The following is a 26,868-nucleotide window of genomic DNA, read 5'->3' as shown; positions in this document are numbered from 1 at the left end:
TCATTGGATGAGATTTCTGAGAGTGTGAAGCTTCGGCTAAGCAAGGCTCAGGAATCTTATTCTCGGCAGGCTAACAAGCATCGTCAGGAGGTCTCGATCAAGGAAGGAGATTGGGTGTATCTATGAATCATGAAACAACGTCTTAAGCAAGTTGGAAAGAAATTTCCTAAGTAGTCTTTTCGTATGTATGGTCCATTTCCAGTCATCAAAAAGATTAATGAGGTTTTAATGAAATTGCAGCTGCCTAACTCATGGTCAATGCACAACGTTTTCCATGTTTCTTGGTTGAAATTGTTTCAGGGAACACCTCCAAAGGACATTTCGGAAGAAGAAGAACCGGAGATCATCGATGAAGCCGAAGTCATGGAGCCGGAGCAAGTCTTGTTGCATCGGTTTCGCCATGGTTCGAAGAAACAAGTACGACAATATTTTTTGAAGTTCAAAGATCGAGGAACCCATGAAGCGGTGTGGGTAGATGAAGAGTTCTTCAAGGATTATCTAGAGTTGTTGGCAGACTGCAAGGAAGCCATGCAGCTCGGTACCAGTACCTCACTTTAAAAAGGAGGGGATGTCACGTGACACATCCAACCTTACGTGTCAGTGGACAAGCTACATCATAGCAGGTTTCCCGTCAGTCCAGTCGGTCTAGATTAGAAGTGATCTGGCACTTTTGTGAGTCTATTTGTAGACCGTGCATGCCCAGTTACTTAGTGTAGATGCATATCCTTTGGTTGCACACCGCATAAACATAAGCATTTCCATCAGATTCCATCTGAGTCAGTTTGGGGATTTTTCCAGTGACTTATCCTATTTTTCCCTATTTTGACGTTTTTCACTTATTTATTGACTTTTGTTGGGAGCTAAGTAGGGCAAATTGGGTAAGTTAATATATAAGCAAACCCAAGTTAGCACTCTTGGGCAGATGAGCAAGGAGCACAACAGGCTTTTAAGCAACAGGTACTCCCCCCCTCTCTCAACAAGACCCTCTTCAAGCTTGCCTTGGTGAGTCCACCCCCATCAGCCCCTAGCGTTTGCTATCGCCATACCATCTCCCCCCTTGGCGTTTTCCCACCAGCAGCCCATCGCCAACAAGGCCTGCTTCTTGGCGTTTTTCCCCACGATCAGCAGCCCCAAACCCTAGCGTTTGGATCGCCAACAATACCTGCAAGAGGGCAGCGTTTTCAGCCAGAAAACGCAGCCCTAAACCTGTGACAAATCAGCGTTTTCAGCCTTCGACGACAGCCATAAAAACGCAGCCTTATCTTGCTAAAGCTTCAACGTTTTTATCAGCCATAAGAGCCTCGACAAATCTGGGATTTTCAGCCATAAAAACAGCAGCAAAACAATCATTTACAGCACCCGCACCCCAAAGTGGTCCAGATTCTCAGCCATTACCCCCTTGTGGACAGCAGATAGAAGAGCATCGAATTCAGCTCTAAAGTCATCATCGTCGTCACCAACATAGTCACGAATTGCATCAGTCCATGCATCATCACTGTACACCTTTGTGCAATCAAAAGTAGACCACTCTCGCCGACGAGAGTGGGGCCTTCGGAGGAGGGTTTTACAATGTCTCTGGTCTCTTCTCCCTTTCTCTTAGTCTCATACACTTGCATGCACAAAATCCACTCATTTTGTTCGTGATCATAGCACTCTCCATAAAGACGGAAGGCTCTCTCCTTCCCTAAGAACTAAAAGGAACCTTGAGCAAATATAGATCACTAATCTTGAGAAAATACAACATTCATTCCGCTGCACCTTACAACTGAACCCCGGTCATGCTGTAGCTTGTCCACGGACACATAGGGTTGGATGTGTCACGTGACATGCAAAGGTTTTGAAATGTATGCGGGAGGATCTGAGCTCGATTCTCCCTGTTGCTGGCAATTTCACTTGATGCGAGTAGGTTGTGGCCGAATCTAGAAAGATTCTTACTAATTGAATGTGGATTGAGCCAGTATATATATTTGGGAATGGTAGGATAAATCAATACTCTTTTCAAATGAAATTGAAAGACAATGAATTTGAGTTCAAAGTTCAAACGTTTACTTAAGACGAGGAACCTTCAACTCAAAGAGAGTGGTAGGTAGGCCTCTTGAGTTGTCAAATAATGTACATTATGTGGGCAAATCGTGTATACATGCTGGCTGCATCAAAACTCGGGACATTTGTAGCAGCTCAGATGGCCACAAGTCAGAAACTTAGCTCCTGCACAGTGCAGGTCAGCCGCGCTGGCAGTAAGGTGAAGCCATGAGGGTGTCCAACAAGTGGCAGCCCACACCCCCTTGCACAAGCTTTTGCACAAGCGAAACTGGTTGGTTGATGTTTTAAGTTCGCACAAAGAGTGTGGAGACCAAGACTGATCTTTGGGGCACATCTTAACCATTTAAAAAGTTGTATGGCGCTGTGTTGGGTTAAAGGCCCAAATGGCCAGCCCAAATGACCCCTTTTGTGTATAGTTTTGAACGGTTACTAACCTTTGGCCAAGTTCACATTGAACTTGGCCACTAACTTAAAAATGGTCCTATACTTTAATAAAGGGAATGAGAGCCTAATTCACTCTCAACTTATTCCTCTTACAAGAATCGTGCAGCCTCTCTCTCTCTCCTACTTCGACCTCTCACGCTCCCATCTCTGCACACCAACGCCTCCTCTCCAAGGCTCAAGTCTTGCACATCTCCTCGTGCTCTATCACTTGCACACATTGTTGCGCACTTATCAACTGGTATCAGAGCAAATTTAGGGTTTGCTTCCAAACCTGCAAACGTTGCTTTTCAAACAATGAGGTCAAATTTTACACGAGGTTTTGCAATTTTATCGCCAAAGGACTCGTCCCCGGACATTAGAGGGCTCCCGGCTAGTCAAATTGACCTAAAACAGGCTGAAATTAGGTCAAAATCAGCAAATTACAGGTTATGACAGGAAAATACAGGTTTTGCAAATCATGTATTAAGGTGAGGGAACATCTGTACTAGGTCTCCGCTACCTTAAAACAAAGAAATTGCTGAAAATCAGGTCCCAAAATAGATATTTTCAGCAAATTGCAGATTTACGCAGGTTTTTGCGAGTGTATTTTTGATGCATCTACATTGAGGAAAGTGCAAATTGATGCAATTTATGCACATTTGACAAGTTTTGGCTGTGTATGACCATTTGTGGCTCAATTTTTTGCAATTTGATGCTACAAATTGGGGCTTTGCTCATACATGCTTCTAAAGGCTGTGCATTAGCCTTATGTATGTCCTGTGAGGCTAAAAACAACTAAAATTGTTATTTTTGAGCACAAATTCACTTGTTGAAATTTCTTGCGTAGAAATTTTAGAAATGTTTTTTGCGCCTAAATTGACTCATTTTGCCCCAAATTGCTCCTGTGACCATTTGCAGCTGTAGTGCACACTTCTGTGAGGTTATACTCCGGTTTTGGTGCATTTTACCCAAAAATTCAGCGTATTAGCCCTCTTATTCGTGCATCTATGGCCTCATCTTCTTCGGATATGAAGAATCTCTTCGAGATTAAGAGGTTCGATGGAACATGTTTCGACCTTTGGAAAGACAAGATCCAGGGAATCCTATTTCTTAAGGATTGTGAAGGGGCACTTGAACGGGGAAAGCCACAGGATATGTCGGATGAAGCATGGGTTAGCTTGAGCAGGAAGGCAGTTACATACATCAAAATGGTCATGACCGATGAGACAGTCATTGATTTGAAAGGTCTCACAAATGCTTTTGATGTGTGGGAGAAGTTAAAGGCAATGTATAAGAATACAACGCTTGTCAACCAAGTGCATTTGATGCGAAAACTTGTTGGCATGCAGCTAGATGAGTCCAAGAGCGTTGCAGAGCACTTATCGTTGTTTACAGGTACTTTATCACAGTTACAGGATTCAGGTTTTCCTCCTTTTGATGATAAGCTGAAAGCTATCTTCTTGCTTATGACCTTACCTGATTCATGGGAAACATTGGTGGTTTCATTGCCGAATAACCCCAATTTGATCTTTGATGGTGTTAGGGGTTCTACCTTGAATGAGGAAATCAGGAGGAAAGCAGGTGGAGAGGGAGGCAGATCTGCCATCATGGTTAGAGGCAGGACAGAGAAGAAGAATGTCTATGCACAAAGGAGTAAGAGTAAGAGTAAGGAAAGGGGAAATGCCAACAAAGGCAAGGGTGATGTGACTTGCTATCAGTGTGGCAGGAAAGGTCACAAGAAACCCGATTGCAGATACTACAAAGCCGAGTTAGAACGGAAAAAGAATGGCGGAGACAAAAAGAAAGAGAAGAAGGAAGTCAAGAGAGATGCACAGGACAACTCAAAGGACAAAGAGAAGGCCAATGTGGCTTCTAGTGTTGTGATTTAGGAGCTGTCAGATGTAGAGGACATCTTGTGTGCCACTTTGTTAGATGATGATGCTTATGACCTTGATGCCCCTCTTAATGTTCATTCACAAGACATACAGATCACCAAGAGTGATCTTATTGATGCTTTGTTGACTGTCAATGATGCATTATCCCACACTTGGATAATTGATTCCGGTGCTTCATTTCATGTGACTCCTATCAAGTAGTGTTTCTCTACTTTTGATGCAGGCAAGCATGGCCATGTATACCTTGGAAACTATCATGCATGTTCCATTGAGGGTATTGGCACTGTGCATCTCTTCATAGATGGTACAAATGAGCTTGTCTTGCATGATGTTAGATATGTGCCGGAAATCAAGAAGAGTCTGCTTTCTGTTGGTCAGATGGATATGCATGGTTACAACATCTTGTTTGAGAGAGGATCATGGAAAATGACTAAAGGCTAAAGGCTGATTGTAAAGGGCACAAAGAAAGGGACACTTTACTGCATGCATGGAAAGGCCACGTTGGGCAAGTTTATTGCGTTGGTTGAAATTAACTCTCACATGGAGTTATGGCACAAGAGGCTTGGCCATATGAGCCAAAATGGCCTTTTTAAGCTTTGTACTTTGAACAAGCTTGATGCTAAGGCACAAAGCTTGACTTTTGTAATGAATGTCAATATGGCAAGCAAGTAAAGCGTTCTTATTACTCCTGTGTCTCTCGTAAATCTTGTGTGCTTGATCTTGTACATTCTGATGTATGTAGCATGCCTACTAAGTCTATGGGAGGTACATGCTATTTTGTCTCCTTTGTTGATGATCATTCTAGGAAAATCTGGGTTTATTTGCTTAAATCTAAGGATGAAGCCTTTGCTGCGTTTAAGAAATTTCATGCATTTGTGACCTTCCAAACAGGTAGAAAGCTGAAATGCTTGCGTACGGACAATGGGGGAGAGTTCACAAGTGCTGAATCTAACAAATTTTGTGAAAATTTGGACATTAAGAAGGAGCTTATTGTGCCATACAACCCCTCTTCTAATGGTGTGGCTGAAAGATTCAATAGGACACTTTGTGAGAGGGTGAGATGCATGCTGTCCACATCTAATCTCTCTCATGGATTTTGGGGAGAAGCTTTGAAAACTGCAGTGCATATATGCAATCGATCCCCTCACATGTCTTTGAAAGGTGACATCCCTGAAGAGGTTTGGTCTGGCAAGCCTGCTTCATATGATCACTTACGCATTTTTGGTTGCGAAGCTTTTGTGCATATTAGACCTGAGTTGAGAAGCAAACTAGATGCTAAGTCCATTAAAGGCCTCTTCATGAGATATGGTGAAGAAGGCGAAATGGGTTGCAGGATTTGGTTACCTCAGCTCAAAAGGGTTGCACGCAGCCGGGATGTTGTTTTTAATGAGGCAAGGCTGCTTCAAAACAATTGTGCCTCAAAGCATGACCATAAAAGGGACAAATTTCAGCATGACCAGCCACCTGTTAGCCCTATTCTTGACCCTTAGGATGCACCACATATGGCTGAAAATGTAGATGATCCAGTGGTGTTTGAGCCAGATGATGTTAGGCAGGCTCTTGAAGGGCATTTGCAGCCACAAAACAATGCTGAAAATGGTGCTGAAAATGATGTACAACAGTCCATTGTTGATGATTTTATCATGCCACCTGATGGAGACCCATTACCGGATAATGTGGATCATTGGGTGAGGCGGTCTACTCGTCCAAGACGGACTGTGAGTAGATCTGATCCCTCTTTGCATTACATTATGTTGACAGATGAGGGAGAGCCTCTTACGTATAAAGAGGCAAAGACATGTGAGCACAACGACAAGTGGAAGCTTGCTATGCAGTAAGAGATTAAAGCTTTGCATGCTAATCATACTTGGGATTTGGTGGAATTGCCCAAAGGTAGGAAGGCTATTCCTAACAAATGGGTGTATAAAATCAAGACAGTTGATGCAAAACCCAAGTATAAGGCAAGGCTGGTTGCAAAGGGATATGTTCAAACCAAGGGCATAGACTTTCAGGAAGTGTTCTCTCGTGTAATGAAGATGACCACTTTGCGTGTATTGTTTGCCATAGTGGCTGCCCTTGATTTGGAATTGGACCAAATGGATGTACATACTGCTTTCTTGCATGGTGATGTGGAGGAAGAGCTTTACATGAAGCAACCCGAGGGTTTTGTTATTCCTGGCAAGGAACATTTGGTATGTATGCTCAATAGAAGCTTGTATGGATTGAAACAATCATGTAGACAATGGTACAAGAAGTTTGACCGCTTCATGCTCAAACATGGTTACAAAAGAAGCCATGCAGACCATTGTTTGTATATCAAACGTGATGAGGATGGCAGCCCTATCATTCTTGTGCTCTATGTGGATGATATGTTGATAGCTGCAAAGAAAAGAAGCACTGTTGATGCTCTTAAAGAGCAACTGAAATCTGCATTTTCAATGAAAGACCTTCGGACAGCTGAACATATACTTGGAGTGAGGGTTAGAAGGCAAAGGGACCAGCGCATATTGTATTTGTCGTAAGAAAAGTACATCGAAAAGGTGCTGGACAGGTTTAACATGGCTGAAGCAAAGCCTCTTGGCGTGCCATTACAGCCATATGTCAAAATCTCCAAGGATGATTGCCCCAAGTCAAAGGAAGAAGCCAATGACATGCAAAGTGTACCTTACACTTCAGCTTGTGGTTCACTTATGTATGCTATGGTTGCTACTAGGCCTGACATAGCCCATGCAGTGGGAGTTGTGAGCCGGTTTATGGCTAATCCAAGCAGGTTGCATTGGGATGCAGTGAAGTCCATTATGAGGTACTTGAAAGGGACTAAAAACAAATGCCTTTGCTATGGTAAAGGACCATTGGAGTTGAAGGGATTTTGTGACTCTGACATGGCTGGTGTTGTGGATACACGGAAATCCACAAGTGGTTATGTGTTTACTCTTGCAGGAGGTGTTGTTTCATGGTGTTCTAGATTGCAAAAGATAGTTGCATTGTCTACTACAAAGGCTGAATATATTTCAGCCACTGAGGCTTCCAAAGAAGCCATTTGGTTAGCACGTCTATGCAGTGATTTTGGTTTGCTTGACAAGGCACCTATGCTTGGTTGTGATAGCCAGAGTGCCATATGTCTGGCAAAGAATGCCATGTTTCATGCACGCACAAAGCATATTGATGTGCGCTATCACTTTATTCGAGAAGTGCTTGAGGATGGCCTTATTACATTGGTTAAGGTCCATACATCACAAAATCCAGCAGATGCTCTCACTAAGTGCTTACCCAAAGCACAACATCAGCTATGCATACAGATGGTGGGAGTCACGTAGCTTAAAGGCACCATTTATGCCTTTAAGTGGGAGGTTGTTGGGTTAAAGGCCCAATGGCCAACCCAAATGACCCCTTTTGTGTATAATTTTTAAAGGTTACTAACCTTTGGCCAAGTTCACATTGAACTTGGCCATTAACTTAAAAATGGTCCTATACTTTAATAAAGGGAATGAGAGCCCAATTCACTCTCAACTTATTCCCCTTACAAGAATCGTGCAGCCTCTCTCTCTCTCTCCTACTTCGACCTCTCACGCCCCCATCTCTGCACACCAACGCCTCCTCTCCAAGGCTCAAGTCTTGCACATCTCCTCGTGCTCTATCACTTGCACACATTGTTGCGCACTCATCACTCTGCTTGGTCAGTCCGAATTGGCCAAGAAAGCTTTCCATTTTGGACTTGCCAAAAGTTCAAACCGGTGCTTTATGTGACTATGCACCAAATAGAAGTTAGCATTGAGCGTAGATAAAAACCAGAGGTGAAGTCAAAAAGCACCTACAGAGAGGTGTCAAACTATGAGGTGTCTTCATTGGTTTCCCTCAAATCTTCACATGTAAACCACAATGACTTTTTGGTCAACGATGACATAAGGAAACTCGGAATGAGATTCCTACAGATTTTTTGGTTAAATTCTGAAAACGTAGGCTGATTTGCTAGAATGTGGTAGCGCTAGGACCGAGGAAGAAAAACGCCAGGCTGAGGGCTGCCAAAACGCTAGGGAATCTGCAACTCTCCCACACGCCAGGCTGGTGCAAAACACTAGGGCTGGTTCCGCTCTGTCTGCTAGCGCTTCCTTCATCTGTATATTACTCGTCAGTATACTTGGGGTGCCGTTGCCTGGTCCACCCTTTCGGGCCCAGCACTGCGCTTCGAGATGGTTGATGAGAGACTGTTGGAAGATTGGTTAGAAGAGTTATCATTCTTATCATTCTTACCGTTCTTACCGTTTTGCGGGTTTTGAGAAGTCTGCAAGGTACTTGTGGAAGTCTTGTTCTCCTTAGGCTTTCCCTTGTTGTGCTACATCTTCTGTGCGAGAGCAATCGCTACCGCCCTGTTGAGATCGATTGGATCGAGTACCTCGACATCATACTTGATATACTCGTCCAATCCAAAGAGAAAAGCCTCTTTGTGCTCATCGTCTGATTTCCGTAATTGAGTGCCTAGCTGCAAAACACGATTAGAAAAAGACATGACTGGCATACCATTTTGCTTGAGAGAGCGCCAATCGTCCTTCAATCGTGCGAGGTACTGAGGTGGCATAAATCGCGCCTTGAGCTTGTCTTGGAAATCAGCCCAATCGAAGGAAAGGGACGTGAATCCGTCGGCTGCCTCTAGGTGCGCGGCTAGCTGTGCCTCTTGTCATGCGTGGTACCAATTGATGGCATCACCGGCAAGGTACATAGCTGCCGTCAAAACTTTGCTATTTCTTGTCTTCTTAGTTGTCGCAAAATAAGCATTAAAAGGATGCAACCAAGAATGAATAATTGTAGCATCCATCTTACCGTCATACTTACTGAAAGTCAACTTCTATGTGACTGGATGGTTGGAATCCGCGTCGTGGTTTGCGCCACTTGATGAACTCCCACGATCTTTGGGTGGTTCAGTCTTCGAGGCTAGGACTTGGGCAAACAATTCTTGAGTGTGTAGCTCCCTTCGAGTTTCACACTCGGCCTCCAAGGCCGCGCTTCGTGCTGCCGCTTCCTCCTTTCTTAGTTCTTTTCTTTCTTTCCTTGCGTCGCGTTCGCGTTCTAAAGCAAGGCGCTTGTCTTCCTGTTGTGCGGCATGTCTGGCGTTTCTTTCCTCGCGCTCGCGGTCCTTGGCTTCTTGTTCTGCGGCAATTTTTGCAATTCTGTCGTCGCGCTCAGGGTCCCTAGCTTCTTGTTGTTCTGCTTTGCTGGCGAGTTGTGCCAATGCAGCTCGATTCGTTTCTTGTTGTTGTGCCATCATGTCCAACATCAACTTGACCATCATCTCCTTAGGAGTGAGTGCAACTCGTGGCGTAGATGGCGAAGGGGGAGGGTCGAAAAAGTCTCCTGGTGGGAAAAATCTTCGCCGCCTCTCTCATGCTCATCACCTGTATGCGAAGTATCCATTCCGCTTCGGGTGACGACCATGCACTATGATCTTTGGTTCTTAAGTTCACGAGGAACTTGGGGTCTTGAGGGTCTTGGTTCTTGAGGTTCTTGAGGTTTTCTTTCGCTTGCAAATCATGTTGAGAAGGATCTTCTCTTCATTCGAGTTCTACTCTTTTCTGCGGGCGCACCCCTTGGCGGCCTTGTGCTCACACCAAGGTTGCTTTTTCCCACCTCACGTCGATTGGCCGGCCGCTAAGTGCACGGTCCACTCTCAATGAGTGAAAAGAGATACAAGGGGAGGCTGGACAAACCCTTCTTTCTTGGGATTCTTGTCACTCTTCAATAAAACACGATTAGGAATCGACACGCCCAAGCGAACTTGGGTTCGTGCGACCTCAACAAGCAAAAAAATTCTTGTGGTTCTTGTGGTTCTTTCCTTGAGTGATATAGAACACTGCCAAAGCTTTGGTACCAATGTTAGGTGCAGCGGAATGATTGTTTGCCCTTTGCTCAAGATGAGTGCTCCGAACTGTGCTCAAGGTTCCTTTTAGTTCTTATGGAAGGGAGAGCCTTCCGTTCTTAATGGAAAGTGCTATGATCACGAACAAAGTGAATGGACAATGTGCGTGCAAGTGTATGAGACTGAGAGATAGAGAGAGAAGAGAGATACGACACCACAGACGTTGTAAAACCCTCCTCCGAAGGCCCCACTCTCGTCGGCGAGAGTGGTCTACTTAATGATTGCACAAAGTGGTACAACGTGTATGCAATGGACTGATGCAACTTGGACTATGCCGATGACGACGACGACTTGATGGCCGAAATCTGTGGTCTTCTATCTGCTGAATTTTGGGACTGTTTCGGTGGCTGAAAATGACTGTTTTGGCTGCGTTTTTATGGGCTGAAATAGGGGGAACTTCTGCAACCAATTAGGGCTGATATGGTACTGATGAGGCTTGCTGAAAACGCTGTGGATCTGCTGCAGTTTGGGGCTGAAAGTAAAAAATGCTGATGCATGGCTGAGCGTCAGTAAAAACGTTGGTAGATGAACTCCAAAAACGTTGGAAGGGCTGAGATTGGAAAACGCTAGCAAGTTGGGATTGCTTGCGATGAGGGGAATCTGCAATGGCTAGGTGATGCTGGTGATGGTGGCAATGGATGGAAGCGCCAGAGGTCTGGAAATGCCCGGCGACGAGGAAGATCCAAAAACGCTAGAGTGCTGAGGGGGTACTGCTGAGAAGTTGCCTGTTGAGCGGGAAGCTCCTGCTGCCTCTTCTGCGAGAAAGTGCTAACTTGGGTTTGCTTATATATTAACTTAGCAAAATTGCCCTACCTACTTTTGTTGGAAAGTCACTTAAATTAATAAGTGAAAAATACCAAAAATAGGGAAAATAGGCTAAATGCACTGGAAAATTCCCCTAACTGAATCTGTTGGTTTCTGAAGGGAATATTGATGATCATGCTGTGTGCAACCAAAGGATATGCATCTCTACTAAGTGATTGGGCATGCACGGTCTACGAATAGACTCACAAAAGTGCTAGATCACTTCTAAATCTAGACTGACTGGACTGATTGAACCCTGATCATGCTATAGCTTGTCCACGGACACATAGGGTTGGATGTGTCACGTGACATTTGTTAACTAATGAAGGATCTTGTCTTGGGAAAAAAAACTGAAAAAGCATTCTCGACATGAGTCGAGCTTGAAAGTCAAGGCTTTCGGCTAGAAACCGGCACCAACATTAGGGTTAGATTTCTTCTATAAGGTTGTAGCCAATTGCAACATGGTCCATAAGCTCTCGAATTGTCGAAACATGCTTCAACAGATAGTGTTCCTGTGGCGGTGATGGTAGCCTCGAGATATACCAATCACACTGGACCTCCAAGGCTATCAGCTCGAGAAGAAACACCTATTGCAAGATGTTGAGAAATTTCAAGTTATAGTCTGCTAGGGTTTTTGTGGCAAGCACTTCAAGATACCCCACTTTGCCAGAAGCTGTACTATGAAGGAAGATGTCAGAAGGCATATAAGTTCGGGCAAAAATTTTCTTGAAAGCTTGCCTAGTCCTTGGAGTGTGCGACTTGGTAGCTATAAAGATCCACGAGTGCATAGCACTGTTCTTGAGAAAAATAGTGGCTCAAAAAAAAAATAAAATGATCCTTCTTGTGCAAGTAATCTTGAATTCCTTACGGCTTATGCTGTGTAAGACAGAGCAATGAAGACAGGAGCGCGCCCGATGCGCGATGGAGTAAGGGTGGGAGTGACTAATAAGCCCGGGGTTAGGGCACGAAGATTCCATAAATAAAATCTCTAGTAAACTTCTAAAGCACCCCGTTGCTCTGTCTGCTCTTTGGTAGGACCGGTATGCTTTCAGAAAAGCAGACGCCTGAAGCTCTGATACCAGAGACTAATAAGTCAGAGGTCGGGACATGAAGGTCCTATAATAAATTTCAGTAAACTTTGGAAGCACCACGTTGCTTTGTCTGCTCTGTGGTAGGACCAGTATGCTTTTAGAAAAGCACACACATGAAGCTCTGATACCATTGTCACAGGGATATGCACCACGTGCCAATGGAAAAGAATAGACTAAACAACTTTAAGCACTTCAAATAACAACTGAACTGAAAGAGATGAACGACACGAGACGGGGAGTGGCTGAGTTTCACCCCGAGGGAGCATTGGCCCCAAGCCTTGGCATCCGTTTCAGTATTTCTTTATATTGCTTGAACTCAGTACAATGCTGGTATTTGTGCAGATACAATGCCGGTACTCGCGCGCTGCACCTTCACCCAGAAGCATGCCAGAGACAGAGCCCTCTACACGTATTTAAAGGCCCTTGGTCTATGAAAAGCAGTTTACATAAAAGGTTCAAACTCAAAAGCATCTAGTCTTCAAAAGCTGGCGCCCAAAGTTACCAACGTGAATTACGGAAATCCATATACTTGCCACGTCAGCAGCTTAAAACGCGGAAATCTGTACAATCTTCCACGTGGCTTTGTAGTGCAAAACAAGGGTGTCCGTACAATTGCCACATCATCATGCTCCACGCAAATCTGTGTGTGTGGGTCCTGCTTTATTTAATCTCTTTAGGTCACCTGGGCCCCCATCGAACGAGGTCCCATAAGTTGTTGGGAACTCCTCTTTAAAAATAAAACGCTCGTCAAGACTTTTGCAAGTTGGTAAAACTTCTTCGGTTGCTTCTGCTTCTTGAACTTCTTCTACTGCTTTCGCTGCTTCTAGGGTTTAGACTCCTCGGCCGGGATCTGCATGTTGGCTCTATTCTTTAGTGGCTTGATACGTTAGTAGTTTGTGACAGCTATCGTTGGTATGCACCTCAATTTGCGAACCCAAATCCCAAAAATCTACTTTCTTGATGAAATTGTTGCTTGTCAAGCATCAACTGCATTGTCTTCGAACCTTGCGAGAAAACTCCCTAAAATCATTGCATCTTCTTTCTTTCGCCTTTGTCAATTCATTGTCTTCATCCACTTTCTCTTTTCTTTACATCTCTTCCCTTGCACAAAATCTGAGAGTGAGCTCATCCAAGAAGAATAAACCCCCCTCCCTTCCTCTCCTGTTTCTTCCTGCAGCTCTCCTAAAAGTCAGCAGAGTACAAAAACTTCGATACCTCCCAATCGATGCAAAATTGGCCTATGTGCGTGAGACACAAAAATGCCCAATAAGGTGTTTTCCTTGTCTCTCGCGGATCGTTTTCATAGCAGTACCTTTAGTCTCTCACCCACTTTCTTGTCTATCATTGACCACATGGCCTCCAACTACCCAACTTGCCTTGCATGTTTTAAGAGGCATTTTCCATACAACTCTTTCTTGTAAGCATCAAATCTCTACACTTGGGCTTGCACACCTGCTATGATATTCTGGCATACATGAACCTTTGCACTTGCCTGTCATTGTTTCCCATCATTGCTCAATTACCATATACACTTCAGTCAAGTAAGATCTTCACCTTTTAATCTTTTTTTATATCGCGGAAGCGAAGCGATACGTGTCACGGGAGACGGGTACCACGTGCCAATGGAGAAGGAGAGACTGAACAACTTTAAGCACTTCAAAAAACAACTAAATTGAAAGAGATAGACGACACAAGAGGGGGAGTGGCGGAATTCTACCCCAAGAGAGCATTGGCCCCCTTTTCGGTATTTCTTTATATTGCTTGAAGTCAGTACAATGCCGATACTCCACCCTCTGCACCTTCGTACTGAAGCGTGCCAAAAAATGAGCGCTCTGCACATATTTAAAGGCCCTTGGCCTTGAAAAGCAGTTACATGAAAAGCTTCAAACTCAAAAGCATCTGGTCCAAAAAGCATCTTGCCAAAAAGCTGCGAGTGCAAAACAGGGAAGTCCGAACATTGCCACGTCAGCACATGCTAGCACAAAACGCAAAAATCCGTACAATCTGCCACGTTAGCATGTCAACGCAAAAGTTGAAATCCATATCTGCCACGTCAGCATGTCAACGCAAAAGTTGAAATCCGTACATATCTGCCACGTCAGCATGTCAGCGCAAAATCCGGAAATCCGTACATATCTGCACGTCATCAGCTGGTTGCGCATTCTTCTGAGTGTGTCCTGCTTGGTTTTAATGTCTTTAGTCACTCTGGGCCCCATTGGACGGGATCCCATAAGTTGGTGGGAACTCCTCTTTAGTAATAGGCTACTTGGCAAGACTTTGTAAGTTGGTAAAACTTCTTCTGCCCTTCTTCTAGGGCTTAGGCCCCTCGATCGGGATCTACAGGTTGACTCTATTCTTTAGTGGCTTGACACGATAGTAGTTTGTGACAGTTGTCTCTTGGTCTTCATGAGTTTGATGACTCGTCGCTCTACTGCTTCATCAAATTCATCCTCTGAGTATACCAAGTATACCCTTTGCCTTCATACCATCGGTGTAGATTTCTTCTTCAAAGCCAACTTGAGAGGCGAACGGATGGCGGCACGCCATCGAGAGTGCACCTCGTCAAGTGGATGTTTCGTGTCACCAGGAGGTGTATTTTTCCTATTGCCTTTAATAAATAAGTACTAGATATTTTTATTTATTTTTATTTTTACTTGTTTCCTCGGGACCCTTGAAAAGGTGCAAGTGGACATTGCATGGCCAGTGTGAAACGATTGCGACTGAATAGGTTTCTCACATCGGGAGTCTGGTTCGGTCAGTCTGGGACTGGTCGGGCCAATTAGCACTGAATTCTGATGAGTATGGAAGCCTGTGCCCGCCAAACGAAGTATGGGCCACTCGGAAAGTCACTTACAACTTTATAAGTCAGTGGGAACTAGAGAATTAACTCAAAGGGGCAAACTGGACACTTGGCAGGAGGAGAGCTGCCTGCAGGACACCTCAGCTAGAGGAGGCGCCCAAGAGAGAGAGGGGGCTGATTTTTTACACACAAGTGACCTACAGTGTGTGTGTGTGTGTGTGAGTAGTGGGTGCAGGTCTACAGCTTTAATGGAAAGCTTGCCTTCTCCTCTGCCTCATGTAGTGCAATGACTTGCTCTCGTGCATCTCTCTTTCCCCTTTGGCACATATGGTAATGCCCCACTAGTTGGGCTACTTAGATGAACATGTACAATTCTGGGGGTTTATGCGCGTTTGCCAAGGCAAGAGCCTTCTGAACAGGAACCGGATTAGCTAATTGCTAATCCCCCACAGGTACGCACAGTTCCATCGTGAAAGATTGCGAGTTCGGAGAGTTTTCTCGCGTGAAAACTCGTCCAATTCTCAGGGGAACTGTCCCATTGCGTGCGGGAACCCTTGGGACACGCGTAGACGTGTTCGCTCCGCTAAAAACGATCTGAAACAACGAATTACAGCCTGTTTAGGGTTTCGCACCTAAACTGCAAGGAAACCCCGGGGGAGCCTTGGGATGCGTGTACAGGCTTTTGGGCACCGGACAGGCAGTGAAAAACAGGGAATTACAGCCCGCTGAATTTCTGTGACAGCTCACCAGAAAGCTTCTAGATAGCGAGGGAATCTGTCCTAGACAGGTGCTTTTGACCTACAGGGGTTTTTGCGCTGTTATGTTGCCAAAATCAGGTCGAAAACCTGCGTTTGCAGCCCTCGCCAGGTTTTGACAGCTTTGTGAAAGCTTGTGCTAAGTGGTCGGATCGTCTACCTTAATTTGAATAAAGAAATACCGAAAGGGGCGCCAGTCTTTGGGGCCTACAGGGTGTCGGTCTCGTGTGCGCAGTGACATTCTAGTTGCTGGACGCAACTGTGTTCTCTTCCCTTCTCAGTGCTCTTTGTAAAGTTAACAGGTAATTGAAATAGTACCGTCCTCTACGTTGTACAAGCCGGTTATATTTCGCCATAAATTTCGCATACTAGGGATCCTTGAAGTACTTCATTTGTTGAGCACAATTGCCAACCTGCTATTGATGTTGCATCTCCATTCTTTCGTACTCTGTGGGTGGAGCCAGACCATACTCTTCTTCCGATTCGGAAGAAGGTGGTCGATGTCCATTTGAATCCCTGTTGTCTTCTTCTGTACCCGAGTGACCCAGTGTAACAAATTCCTCGTGGCGGGATTCGTCGACTCAATCTATGTGTGCTGCAAATAAAGGGATTGGATCCTCCGTAGAAGAAGAATGGTTTGAGCTCTGATACCACTGTAATATACTTGGACACTCCAAGCCAAAGATCTAGTACAACACACGCGAGAGAATTTGAAAGAATTGAACAAAACTCCTCTGTGAGTTGTCAAAAGACGAGAACAAAGACGAAAAACTGGGGTCATCCTCAAAGCGAATGCGCTTCTTGAATTTACTTGCTTTTGGGAAAGTGGATACCATCCTAAGTAGCCGGAATGATCTTTTGAATGGCCCTTGTTCCAAAAATGCTTTGTAGTTTTCATCAATTTGTTGACCTGTTGCTCAAGAGCGTTGTCAAACTCTTCTTGCGAGTACAATTTCTGCTTTTCTACACCCAACTTTGCTTTCTGTTTCATGGCCAACTTGAGAGGTAAGTAGACGACATATCGTCATCGTGAGTGAATCTCGTCAAGCGGGTGGTTCTTTATGTACTCGGTGTACTTCGGGTCCTTGGGGTACTTGATCATTCTTTTGAACAAGTGTCTAACTTGTAGTTGATGCCTGTATACCATCGGGTCGAGATCGTTTGGCGGGAATTCTTCCATTCCTCAGAAGGAGATCGGCTCCCATTGGAAACTCTGCTGGTTTTTGCTACTTTCTCATTGGGATTGGGGTTGACTTCGTCTTCTTGAAGTCGGGTAGTCGGTGGAATACTTTCCTCTTTACCGGATTCACTGTTAGAATTCATGTGTGCTACAGGAAAAGGGATCGGATCTTTCATAAAATACAGGAGCCTATGTGTCCATGGAAACAAGCCAAAGTTGGAGCCTTAACATGGCTAACACAACCTGACATGAGAAAACAACCTCACATTGGCCAAGCACAGCCACAAAACAGCCCTCATTCTCTAACATTTGTCCCTGGGAGAAGTGGGACCGACTAGACGAATCCAGAGAGGTGCCCGAACTCTAACAGCATCGAGAGTACCTTGAGAGGGGTGGAAAAGTATTTCTACGGCCCTTAGCTAAGGACGTGGATGAGTTTGTACGCACTTGTTTTGTGTGTCAAAAGGTCAAGTTTGCCACATAAAACATACTCTATTTCTTTCATGATTGCCGATCACAAAGGTACAACTCTCAAGGGTCCAACTCTCCGCGGCTTTGCGTCTAGATGCTCTACCAGAGAGTGGCCCAAGGGCTCCTTATAAACTACATGGGATGCTTAAAGCAGAGCCCCCAAAAGCATTAGATCCAAAAGCACCTTGCCCAAAAGCTACTGGTCTCAAAAGTTTGCACAAAACTGCATGTTCGTTCATTGCTGCCACATTAGCACAGTTCCGCGATTTGCGGCCCGGGTGCCACATAATACATTAGCACGTGTCTTGCGCTTTAGACACTCTGTCAGCAATGTAATCAGTTTTGTTGCTCCCTTTTTAGGCCCCTCGGCCATGTTACTAACTTGTGGCAGCTTCGCTTCTACTTTTGAAGTTCCATTGTCCATGTGGTTACTGGGTCACTTCCAACGCATTAGGCCCGTGGAGTTCTGCGGTGGAGCCTTCAAGGAATAAAATTAAAAAAGGAGTGAATAGGACCATAGGCTCTACCAAGAGAGGAGGAGCAACTTGTTGAGTGAATATTTAAGAGGCATATCTCTCTTCAAGTCTCAGAGTGCCAGCGTGGAATTCCCATGTGGGACTCTAGTTACTTACGGGAAGAGTAGATGTGGGTAGAGAATAGAAGATAGTAGGGCCCATAGACTCAAGACCATCCAAAATGAAAGCTGGTTCGAGAAGGCATCTAAGCATATTCCTTTAAACCACATATAGATGCCTTTTGCACCACATTCCGGAGAATCAACATCCCTCTGTGAATCGAGAACCTCCTTGTGTATCCTGACATGCTGTCTCTACACGAGGCACAAACCTCCTCTAGTTATAGAGCACGAGACATGAGGCACTTGCAACACCTCCCAGCCACCATCGTCAATCCACGTGTTTCACTTAAGCAAAGTCAACAAGATGATCCTTTCTTCTGAATTGGAATGTGACAGCCACCTTCCAAGAGATACATAATACTAGATGGAACCACTGTTGTCTTTGTCAGTGTACACCATAGACTCTCCATTGTCCTGACATATCATGTAGATGTCAAGTCACTAGAGAGTATCCACCATAGATGGGTTTATGACTGTGATTACCGCTGAAAACACAGCAAACAAGTGTCTCAAGAGGAGATCTCTGCAGCCAGGTACCGCCACCATGAGTCCAAGAAGGTACCGGCTGAAACCCAGACGATCTCTTCTGAGTTGGAAAGCTCGGATGGAGATCCAGCTGTCCATGGCTTAAAACGTAGCCAAACAAGTTTCCACCGGGCATGCAGATCTGTCTCCTCCTTGTGGGCTGAAAATGCAGGGACGAGGCTTCTGAGCAGAGCTGAAAGAACACAGATCTGCCTTCTCTCTGTGGTCTGAAAATGCTGGTACAAGAGGTTTCTGGGGCTGATAACATAGATGCAAGGGGGCTGCCCGGGGTGGGGGTACCAATGCCCATCCTCTGCAGGGAAGCCATCTACGTGACACACTTCGCGAAGGCTGAAAAATGCAGGTATAAGGCTTCTATGTTGTGTCAGAAAGGACCTTGTGTCACCACCCCTCTTTGCACTGGATATCTTTTTCTGTGCTTTATAATTGGTTTTGTAAACTCTGCTTTTACTCTTTTAGTCTTCCTCTAATGTGTCCCCCTCCAATCTCACTAGAGATCAGTAATCAGTTTTAAGGTATCCTGGGAAATATACATCCTGCATTTTTGGAAAATAGCATTATTACTTTCAGTATTCATATGGTCTTCACATTATGATGATGTGAACTTCTGGCAAAAATGGACTTGCTTTTCTATATGACAGGAGCAAACCGGAGGCTTGATTATATGGAAATCTGGAAGTGCAGCAGTGCTTTATAGGGGCCAACATTATGCTCAACCAGTTTCAGAAATTGTAGATGACCTTTTAGCCAAGAAATACCGAAGTTTGATGTCATCAAATGGTACTCAAGAGGCATCTTTACGTGCCAGTCAGAAGCATGCGGCTAACGAGGTTGGATTTTCGAATGAAGGTCATATGGACAGCTTTGATGGCACAGAGGTTGCTACTGAGCAGCTCAATTCTGGTGACAGCGTAGATGATGCTCGTGAGCACCTAGGCGATGCTAGTAAACAGGCTGCATTGAAGAAGAGGACCAGAACTTCAGGACCTGAGTTTGAAAAGCTAGAAGAATACACAATGGAAGTGGACAATCTCTTGAAAGATTTAGGGCCTCGCTATGAGGAGTGGACAGGCCGAGAGCCACTGCCTGTCGATGGGGACTTACTTTTTTCCAGCATTCCCAACTATAGCCCTCCTTACAGACTGCTTCCCTTTGGCATGAGACGAAACCTGGGCAATACTAAAGCAACCCAGTTACGCAGGCTTTCACGACCTTTGCCACCTCACTTTGTAATTGGTAGGTTGTTTATTAAAAAGGTCGCTGGGATGAATTTTTTGCTTGTTGCTTAGTAATAATCTGCTGCTTGTCTCTATCTTTGATGTGCTATCAGGAAGGGACAGAGGTTTGCAAGGTCTCGCTGCGGCAATGGTAAAGCTCTGGGAGAAAAGCGAAATAGCTAAAATTGGTGTAAAAAGGGGTGTTTTAAATACCAGTCACGAGATAATTATTGAGGATCTTAAGGTTTGTCTGCTGAACATTGACATTTGTATTCTTTAGTCTTCCTGATTGTGGCAAACTGAAATGCCATTCATGTCTTGTAGCAACTTACTGGTGGATTTCTCCTCTCCCGGGACAAGTACTCCATTACCTTTTACAGAGGGAATGATTTTTTGCCACAAACAATCTCTGCTGCTCTTGCTGATCATCAAACTAGGGTGGAAGACTTGCAGGTTGAAGAAGAGAGAGGACGCGCCGATGGAAGCGTCCATATTGTAAAAGGTTCCACGAGTTCCGGTGCACAACCATCTTGGGTACATATAATTGATCCGGAGGAGCAAATACGATTAAAAAAGGAGGCTGCTAGGTCACGACGATATCAAGTGATAGCTCATTTGGAGAGAAAACTCAAAATGGTGAGTTATACCTGAGTGCTCATTATCGTGAAGGTTCACCTACCTTAAGAGTATTTTGTTGAATAGTTGTGTAACCAATATTTTGGGTGGGGCTTGGTTCATAACAGCCTTGCAACAACTTATTGGCTGTGTTTAATTGTGCTGGATATCTGGTCATTTTATAGGCACTAGAAAAGAGACAAAAGGCAGAGAGAGAGCTTGCCAAAGTAGAAGAGCTCTCAAAACCAGTGGCTTCATCTGATGATAAAGAGATCCTCACTGATGAAGAGAGGTTTATGCTTAAAAAACTTGGGTTAAAGATGAAGGCGTTTCTTCTGCTTGGTAAGTTTGCAATGTGGTGCATGAGTGCTTGATCCAGGGACACGGTTGCATTCTAAGTTTTATCTTTTCACTGTTAGGGCGGCGGCGTGTTTTCTCTGGTGTGGTACAGAACATGCATTTGCATTGGAAGCATAGGGAATTGGTCAAGATTGTTGTCAAAGAGAGGGATCCAGTGCAGCTCAATGAGATGGCAAGGATGCTCGAGGCTGAAAGTGGAGGAACTTTGATATCCATAGATCCGACTTCTAAAGGCTTTGCAATTGTTGTCTACCGCGGCAAGAACTATGCAAGACCACCCGAGCTACGACCACCCAATCTTTTGACAAAAAGATTGGCACTGCGGAGGTCGTTGGAGATGCAGAGACGTGAGGTAGGTTGGCAGTAGAGCTTGAGTTAGAGCAGTGTGCCGTCTTGCTTCCAGTTTTGACATGCATCTCTGTTCTGAAGCTTTCTGTTTGTTTTGTTAGAGTTTGTCAAGGCATATGAAGGGCCTGGAGGAGGAGATAGCTCATTTACGAGCAGGGCTAGTATGTTGTTTTTCTTAAAGATTAGTTTTTACTGTGTATTTTTCAGAATATTAAATCATTTCTCATTCAAGGCTACCAATTTATGTGAATAATCAACAAATCTTCTGTTTCCTTTCTTTCTTCCAGAGTAAGATGAAGATGCTCGAAAATAGTGACGAACCTGTCCAAAGCAAAGAGAGCAACAATGCACATGATACATTGGAGGTAAAAGCTCCTTAATGCTTCATATGGAGTTGTTGCTGTGCAGTGTCACTGTAATGTAGCAACATGCAGCATGACGGGGCTGTAACATTTTCTGCTAGGGCAGGGTTTACGTAGGTTTGCAAGAGTTTGATTGATGAGGGTGTTATTTTATGGCGGTTTGTGTTAGTGTGCATGTAGGAATTTCCTTTATTTTATGATGAGAGGCAGACTACTCTCTCCCAAAACATGGCCGTGCTATCAACCTACTTGAAGTGCCTGTGGCCTGGTCTCTTTTGCAACCTCGAGGCAGTTCAGAGGAAAGGTGTATTGTGTCCTCTTGGGGAAAAACTATTCACGACTCTAATTTGATTTCTTGTTGGCCATTTCTACGATAATCATTTATAGTCACCTTAAGGGGAGGAAAATAAAGATTGAGCAACCTGAGTGTTTTGGTGTCGATTGACTCCAGTGGTGATTTCACTGCTTATGATGATAGACCCTTGACTTCTCATATGTGTTGATCTTTGAATGATCTTTTAAGGTTTAGGGCTTTAACACAAAAAAATTGTCAATTCGTGGGCAAATGCAAAAGTCATTGACAAATTGGAATAGTGTTGCTCCATAAAGTGACAGCCAGCTTGATTATGCTAAATTAAGCTTTTATAGAAAGTTACACCGAAGTCAACACAATATGCATAAGAGAGGATTAATGAATTGAAAGTGCAACGAAAAATCCGTACTTCAGGATGATAATCATACCAGGCGCCTACTTCATAAGTAGTTGTTACTTCATGGGGTTAACAGGGTGTATAAGACATTGTTTGATACTCAACAAATAGGCTGAACCGCATTATCATCTATAGAATCTTAGAAAAAAGGGTTATGTTCTTGGACACGTTTTATGTACTGAGAGTATCACCCCCAAATATGCAGTATTTATGCATAGATGATGGATTTTCAGAGTTTGGAGCTCTTTGAAGGTCCTTGCGAGCTGGTTTGCTTGTGACCTTTGGACTGTGCATGTTCTTAGAACCCTTTTAGGTTTCTTGTCCGTCCAGCTTGTTTCTAGAGAAATTCTGTTTTGTTTATCTGCTAGATTAAATATTTTACTATTGTTAAATTTTTTGCTATAGCGTGATGGGTCCCATGAAAGCCAACAGAATGAAGTCCTCTTTGAAGATGATGAAGAACCATCTGTGCCAAAACTAAGCAGGTGGAAGCTTGAGAGGTTATGTGAAATAGGTCCCATATTTAAGGCGGTGCGTCTTTCAAAGTCAGAAAGGCATGCATTTAGGAACGAAATTCTCAAAATGGACAAGGCACCCCATTTTCTTGTTGGTACGTGTCATGCTTTGTCTTCTTTGCTTTGTTGAAGCCTATTTTGTATGCAGTGTAAGTGTTTTTTTTCTGTATTGTAAAGGAACCTGGGGCAGAGGTTCCCTACTATGCTAATAGATACTATGCCGTTTGTGACCTTGGATCTGGTGATTACGGGGATGTGGGCTACATAGTTGTGAATGAGGCGTGGTTGTATGAACAGAGTATCTTATTTTGTAAGTTCCTAGTTGGGATTCCTGGTAATTTTGGGTGACAGTGCACGCCCAAAAGGTAGACATACCTGGGGACCTATAATATAAAACAGACCCCCCCCCCCCCCCCCCCCCCCCCCCCCCAACCCCTTTCTCTCCTCCGGCGCCCCACCCACCCACACCCACACACACACACTCCCGATTTTCAAAGTAAAAAGCCCTACTCACCCAAGACAAAACGAGCACCATGATTACACCCATAACCCCTCAACACACCCACGCTCCACAGGCATTCATCCAGTGCACACCTCACCTCTAACACAAACACCCACATAGAAAATAGCAAAAAGCAACTTGCCAATAAAACAAAATAAGCGAAAAAAAACGGGAAGCATAATACAGAAAACAAGAAGAAGAGGAAAACTGAAACAAAGAACCAGCAAAGAGAATGAAGCAGGAAAGCACAGACAAAAAAACAGAAGAAAGAAGGTATAGGGTAGGAGGAGGAGAGGGAAGCGGGGGTGGGGGGTTTGTTTTTGGAGAGATCTGCAAGGGCGAGGGAAGACGCTGTGGCAAATCACATATGCAGACACTCAGGGCGTGGCTGGGTGAGGTTGGCATGCAGATCCAGCAGGGAATTGTCGAAGGGTTGTAGTGGCTGTACAGTGCTACAGGGTACGCGGCTGCCCTGCAAAGTCTGTCTCAAGCCTGCTTATAGTTAGCGAGTTAGGGGCTTTTCTGACACCATGAAGGTATATATGTTGAGAAGGCGTGCAATCTGCTGCAGGTTTCTTGTTTCCTGTTTGAAATTAACCTAAACAAACTTTGAGATCACATAGCTTAGAGATTTATTCAATTCTACAGGCAGGAGCAATCCCATGTCTGCAATAGCAAAAGGAATCCGACTATACTTCCTGCACCATGCATTTGTGAAGATTGGAGTCGCTTACAGACCTCGAGGTGCCTCTGTGCAAGATGTTGTGGAGGAGCTTGAGGTGAGTTGCATCTTTATCATGTTTCTTTCAGGACCTTAGATAAGTGTTTAAATTTTTACATAATGTATATTTGCCTTGCAGGATTTGACAGGTGGAACTGCATATGCACAAGACGACTTCAGAGTCATTCTATATCGAGGATGGCCAAGTGGAGAAGATATGCCGCTGGGTGGATTGTACGATGTGATCTCGCCAGAGCAGTGTGATATTTTGGAAGATGATGAAGAGGAAAAAGGCGAGGATGATAACGAGGAAAGCGTGATGGAAAATACCCCGACACAGGCAGCTGAGAAAATGCGTGAAAATGAAGAACGTGACAAAGATCAAGATGCTGAAGATGAGGATTGGGACACAGTCTCGGATGAGGAGGATTGGGACAGTTTGTCAGACGAGGATGCTCATGATGAGGAAGCAAATAATGAGTTGAGGTCAGAAGCAATTTTGGGCCGAAGTTTTCAAAGTTCAGATGATGAGGAGGCAGACTGTAGATCTATTAAGGTAGATGAGGATTGGGATAGTTTGTCAGATGAGGAGGGCGATGAGGAAGGGAATGATGAGTTGAGGTCAGAAGCAATTTTGGGTGGAAGTTTTGTGAGTTTAGACAATGAGGCAGACTCTAGACCGATGAAGGTAGACGATGAGGATTGGGACAGTTTGTCAGATGAGGATGATGATGAGGATGTTCATGATGAAGATGGGAATGACGAGTTGCGGTCAGAAGCAATTCTGGTCAGAAATTTTGTAAGATCAGATGATGAGAAGGCAGACTTTAGATCTGTTAAGGTAGATTATGACAGGGCCCTGGCAGGGGGTAGTGGTGGTGTGGGTGGAGATGAGATGGCTCTGGATTTCGACTTAGATGAAGATGTGTGATCTTTTGAGACACAGATTCAAGTGCTCTGCTACCTTCTCTCTATAATGGAACGATTTATGATGGGGGACCACAGATGGTCTAAGCGAAAGGTATAGAAGAGAGATGTTGAAAATTGGACTATTGACTATCAAAATGTTCGTGCATAGACGCTTGCAGATTTCGTGGTTTTACAATGGGTGACCACAGACGTGGACTATTCGACAGATATAGAAGAAAGATGTTGAGAATTGAGACTGCTGAGCATTCAAAATGTTTGTGGAACTTCGCTTGCAAGCCCCGTGGTTTTGTCCATTGCCTCATCAACAGCCTCATGTGGTTTAAAAATTGACAGCATGCATTCACCCTGCAGAGGGAGGGGGGGGGGGGGGGGGGGGGGGGGGGGGTATATATTTGTTCAATGTGTGCAGGTTGTATCAATGTTGACTTACCCCTTCGATTGTACAGTTGTGAAAATCATGATAGAACAAGTTGGTAGTTCTCACATAAGATTATCCCTCTCCTAGCGTGGAAGTGGAACAGAAGCAGGAATGAATCATACATACAGGCAAGCAATATGTGCTTTACGCAGGAAAAATTTATCCTTTGTTCACTTGATTGTTCACATTGCTAGCTATGTACGATTTTTCTGGATTACATTGTCATTGCACAGCCATAGTAGCTGGCTATTGGTTGGACATTAATGTGTAAAAGACTCGTTGGGGAAGTTTTTGTTCTTTGCCTTGGAAAGTGTCGGATCCTTGATCCTTTTTCAGCTCCTCTCCTAGTGCTTGATAACTTTCCATGTTTTGTGAGCTTTGACATAATCTCTCTCTCTCTCTCTCTCTCTCTCTCTCTCTCTCTCTCTCTCTCTCTCTCTCTCTCGGTAAATTGGTTATCCCTCTTCCCTCTTGAGTAGTAGGTCTTGATCTTAAGACTCGTCATGTAGATCTTTGAGGTCTCTTGGTATTAGATTCACCATTTTGTAACAGATTGGCTCATAGGTCATTTTGGCCTTTTGAAGACGTTAATATAACATTTTATTTCATCTCTCTCTCTCTCTCTCTCTCTCTCTCTCTCTCTCTCTCTCTTTGTGTAAATTTGTTATCCCTCTTCCCTCTTTAGTAGTAGGTCTTGATTTCAAGACTCGTCAGGTAGATCTTTGAGGTCTCTTGGGATTGTTCCTACGATGCTAAAAACTTCCCCTCTCATGGGGGGTGAGTGCGTGCACGCTTGCGTGTGAGAATAAGAAGAGCTTAGTGTGGTAGGCTGGTCATCCTTGTTAGCCAACATCCAGCAGAAGAACATCGACGACAACTGGCTAGAGGCCATGAGCACTACCCTGAAGTCTTTGCCAGGGTGAACACGGCGCTGTTTGTGGACATGGTGGTAAATGACGTGCCCATGGAGGCCTGTGTCAACAGCCGAGCAGAGATGTCGACCATGTCCTACAGCTGCGCTGAGAGGTGCGGCGTCTGAAGGCTGTTGGACACGCGTTATGCGGGCATCGCTCTAGGTGTTGTTGTGGCCAACATTGGCTCTGCTAGACTCCAGAGTTGGGTGTGTGTACCAGATTCGGGAGGGAGCTGGCTCAGCCGGATGCAGGGCGATGCACATCTCGCCTGAGTTTCTGGCCCCTCTCAGGAGATTCTTTACGCACTGATTTTCGGTGACAATCAGCGCACTGATTTTCGGGCTATTCTGAATGATGACTCTGTTAATAATGTGCGCCTATTTACAGAAAAAACCCATAAAACCTCATTAGGTTTACCAAGTAAATAACGCTTGCTTTGGTTAATCGCCTGCTCTGTGAAAGACATAGCTTGCGCTGAGCAATACATATCCGGATGGCGACAGCAGAGGGGCTGCTGGAGGGGGCGTTTAGAAGGTCTTCCCATAGCTTCTTGTTCTCGGAGATCACAGTGCACACCGGACGAGGGGCTTAAGCCGCATGTGGAACGAAACTAAGGATCCGCGACGATGTCATATGTCCACAATACAGCAGGGTGACGATCTGTTGAAAGCTTTAGAACTTTTGAAGGTCTGTACAGAGC

General features: G+C 44.6%; 1 protein-coding gene across 1 annotated transcript in view; it reads left to right on the top strand.

Annotated features, from left to right (window-relative positions):
* LOC147421811 (uncharacterized) overlaps positions 1 to 25,558 on the top strand; it is a 55,334-nt gene extending 29,776 nt beyond the window's left edge. Inside the window, exons 2-11 of the mRNA XM_086503736.1 lie at positions 19,198 to 19,792; positions 19,887 to 20,017; positions 20,098 to 20,409; positions 20,574 to 20,730; positions 20,808 to 21,100; positions 21,198 to 21,257; positions 21,384 to 21,461; positions 22,574 to 22,778; positions 23,834 to 23,964; positions 24,046 to 25,558. Of these exons, the coding sequence (XP_086359862.1) occupies positions 19,198 to 19,792; positions 19,887 to 20,017; positions 20,098 to 20,409; positions 20,574 to 20,730; positions 20,808 to 21,100; positions 21,198 to 21,257; positions 21,384 to 21,461; positions 22,574 to 22,778; positions 23,834 to 23,964; positions 24,046 to 24,837 (2,754 nt within the window). The 3' untranslated portion in view covers positions 24,838 to 25,558. The remainder of the gene's footprint in view (positions 1 to 19,197; positions 19,793 to 19,886; positions 20,018 to 20,097; positions 20,410 to 20,573; positions 20,731 to 20,807; positions 21,101 to 21,197; positions 21,258 to 21,383; positions 21,462 to 22,573; positions 22,779 to 23,833; positions 23,965 to 24,045) is intronic.
* Positions 25,559 to 26,868: the final 1,310 nt, after the last annotated feature.

This window comes from Adiantum capillus-veneris, chromosome 27 (assembly GCF_014529385.1).
Source record: "Adiantum capillus-veneris isolate H3 chromosome 27, ASM1452938v2, whole genome shotgun sequence".
Lineage (NCBI taxonomy): Eukaryota > Viridiplantae > Streptophyta > Polypodiopsida > Polypodiales > Pteridaceae > Adiantum > Adiantum capillus-veneris.
The sequence above is the reverse complement of the archived record's forward strand: the minus strand, read 5'-3'. Positions and strand labels throughout refer to the sequence as shown.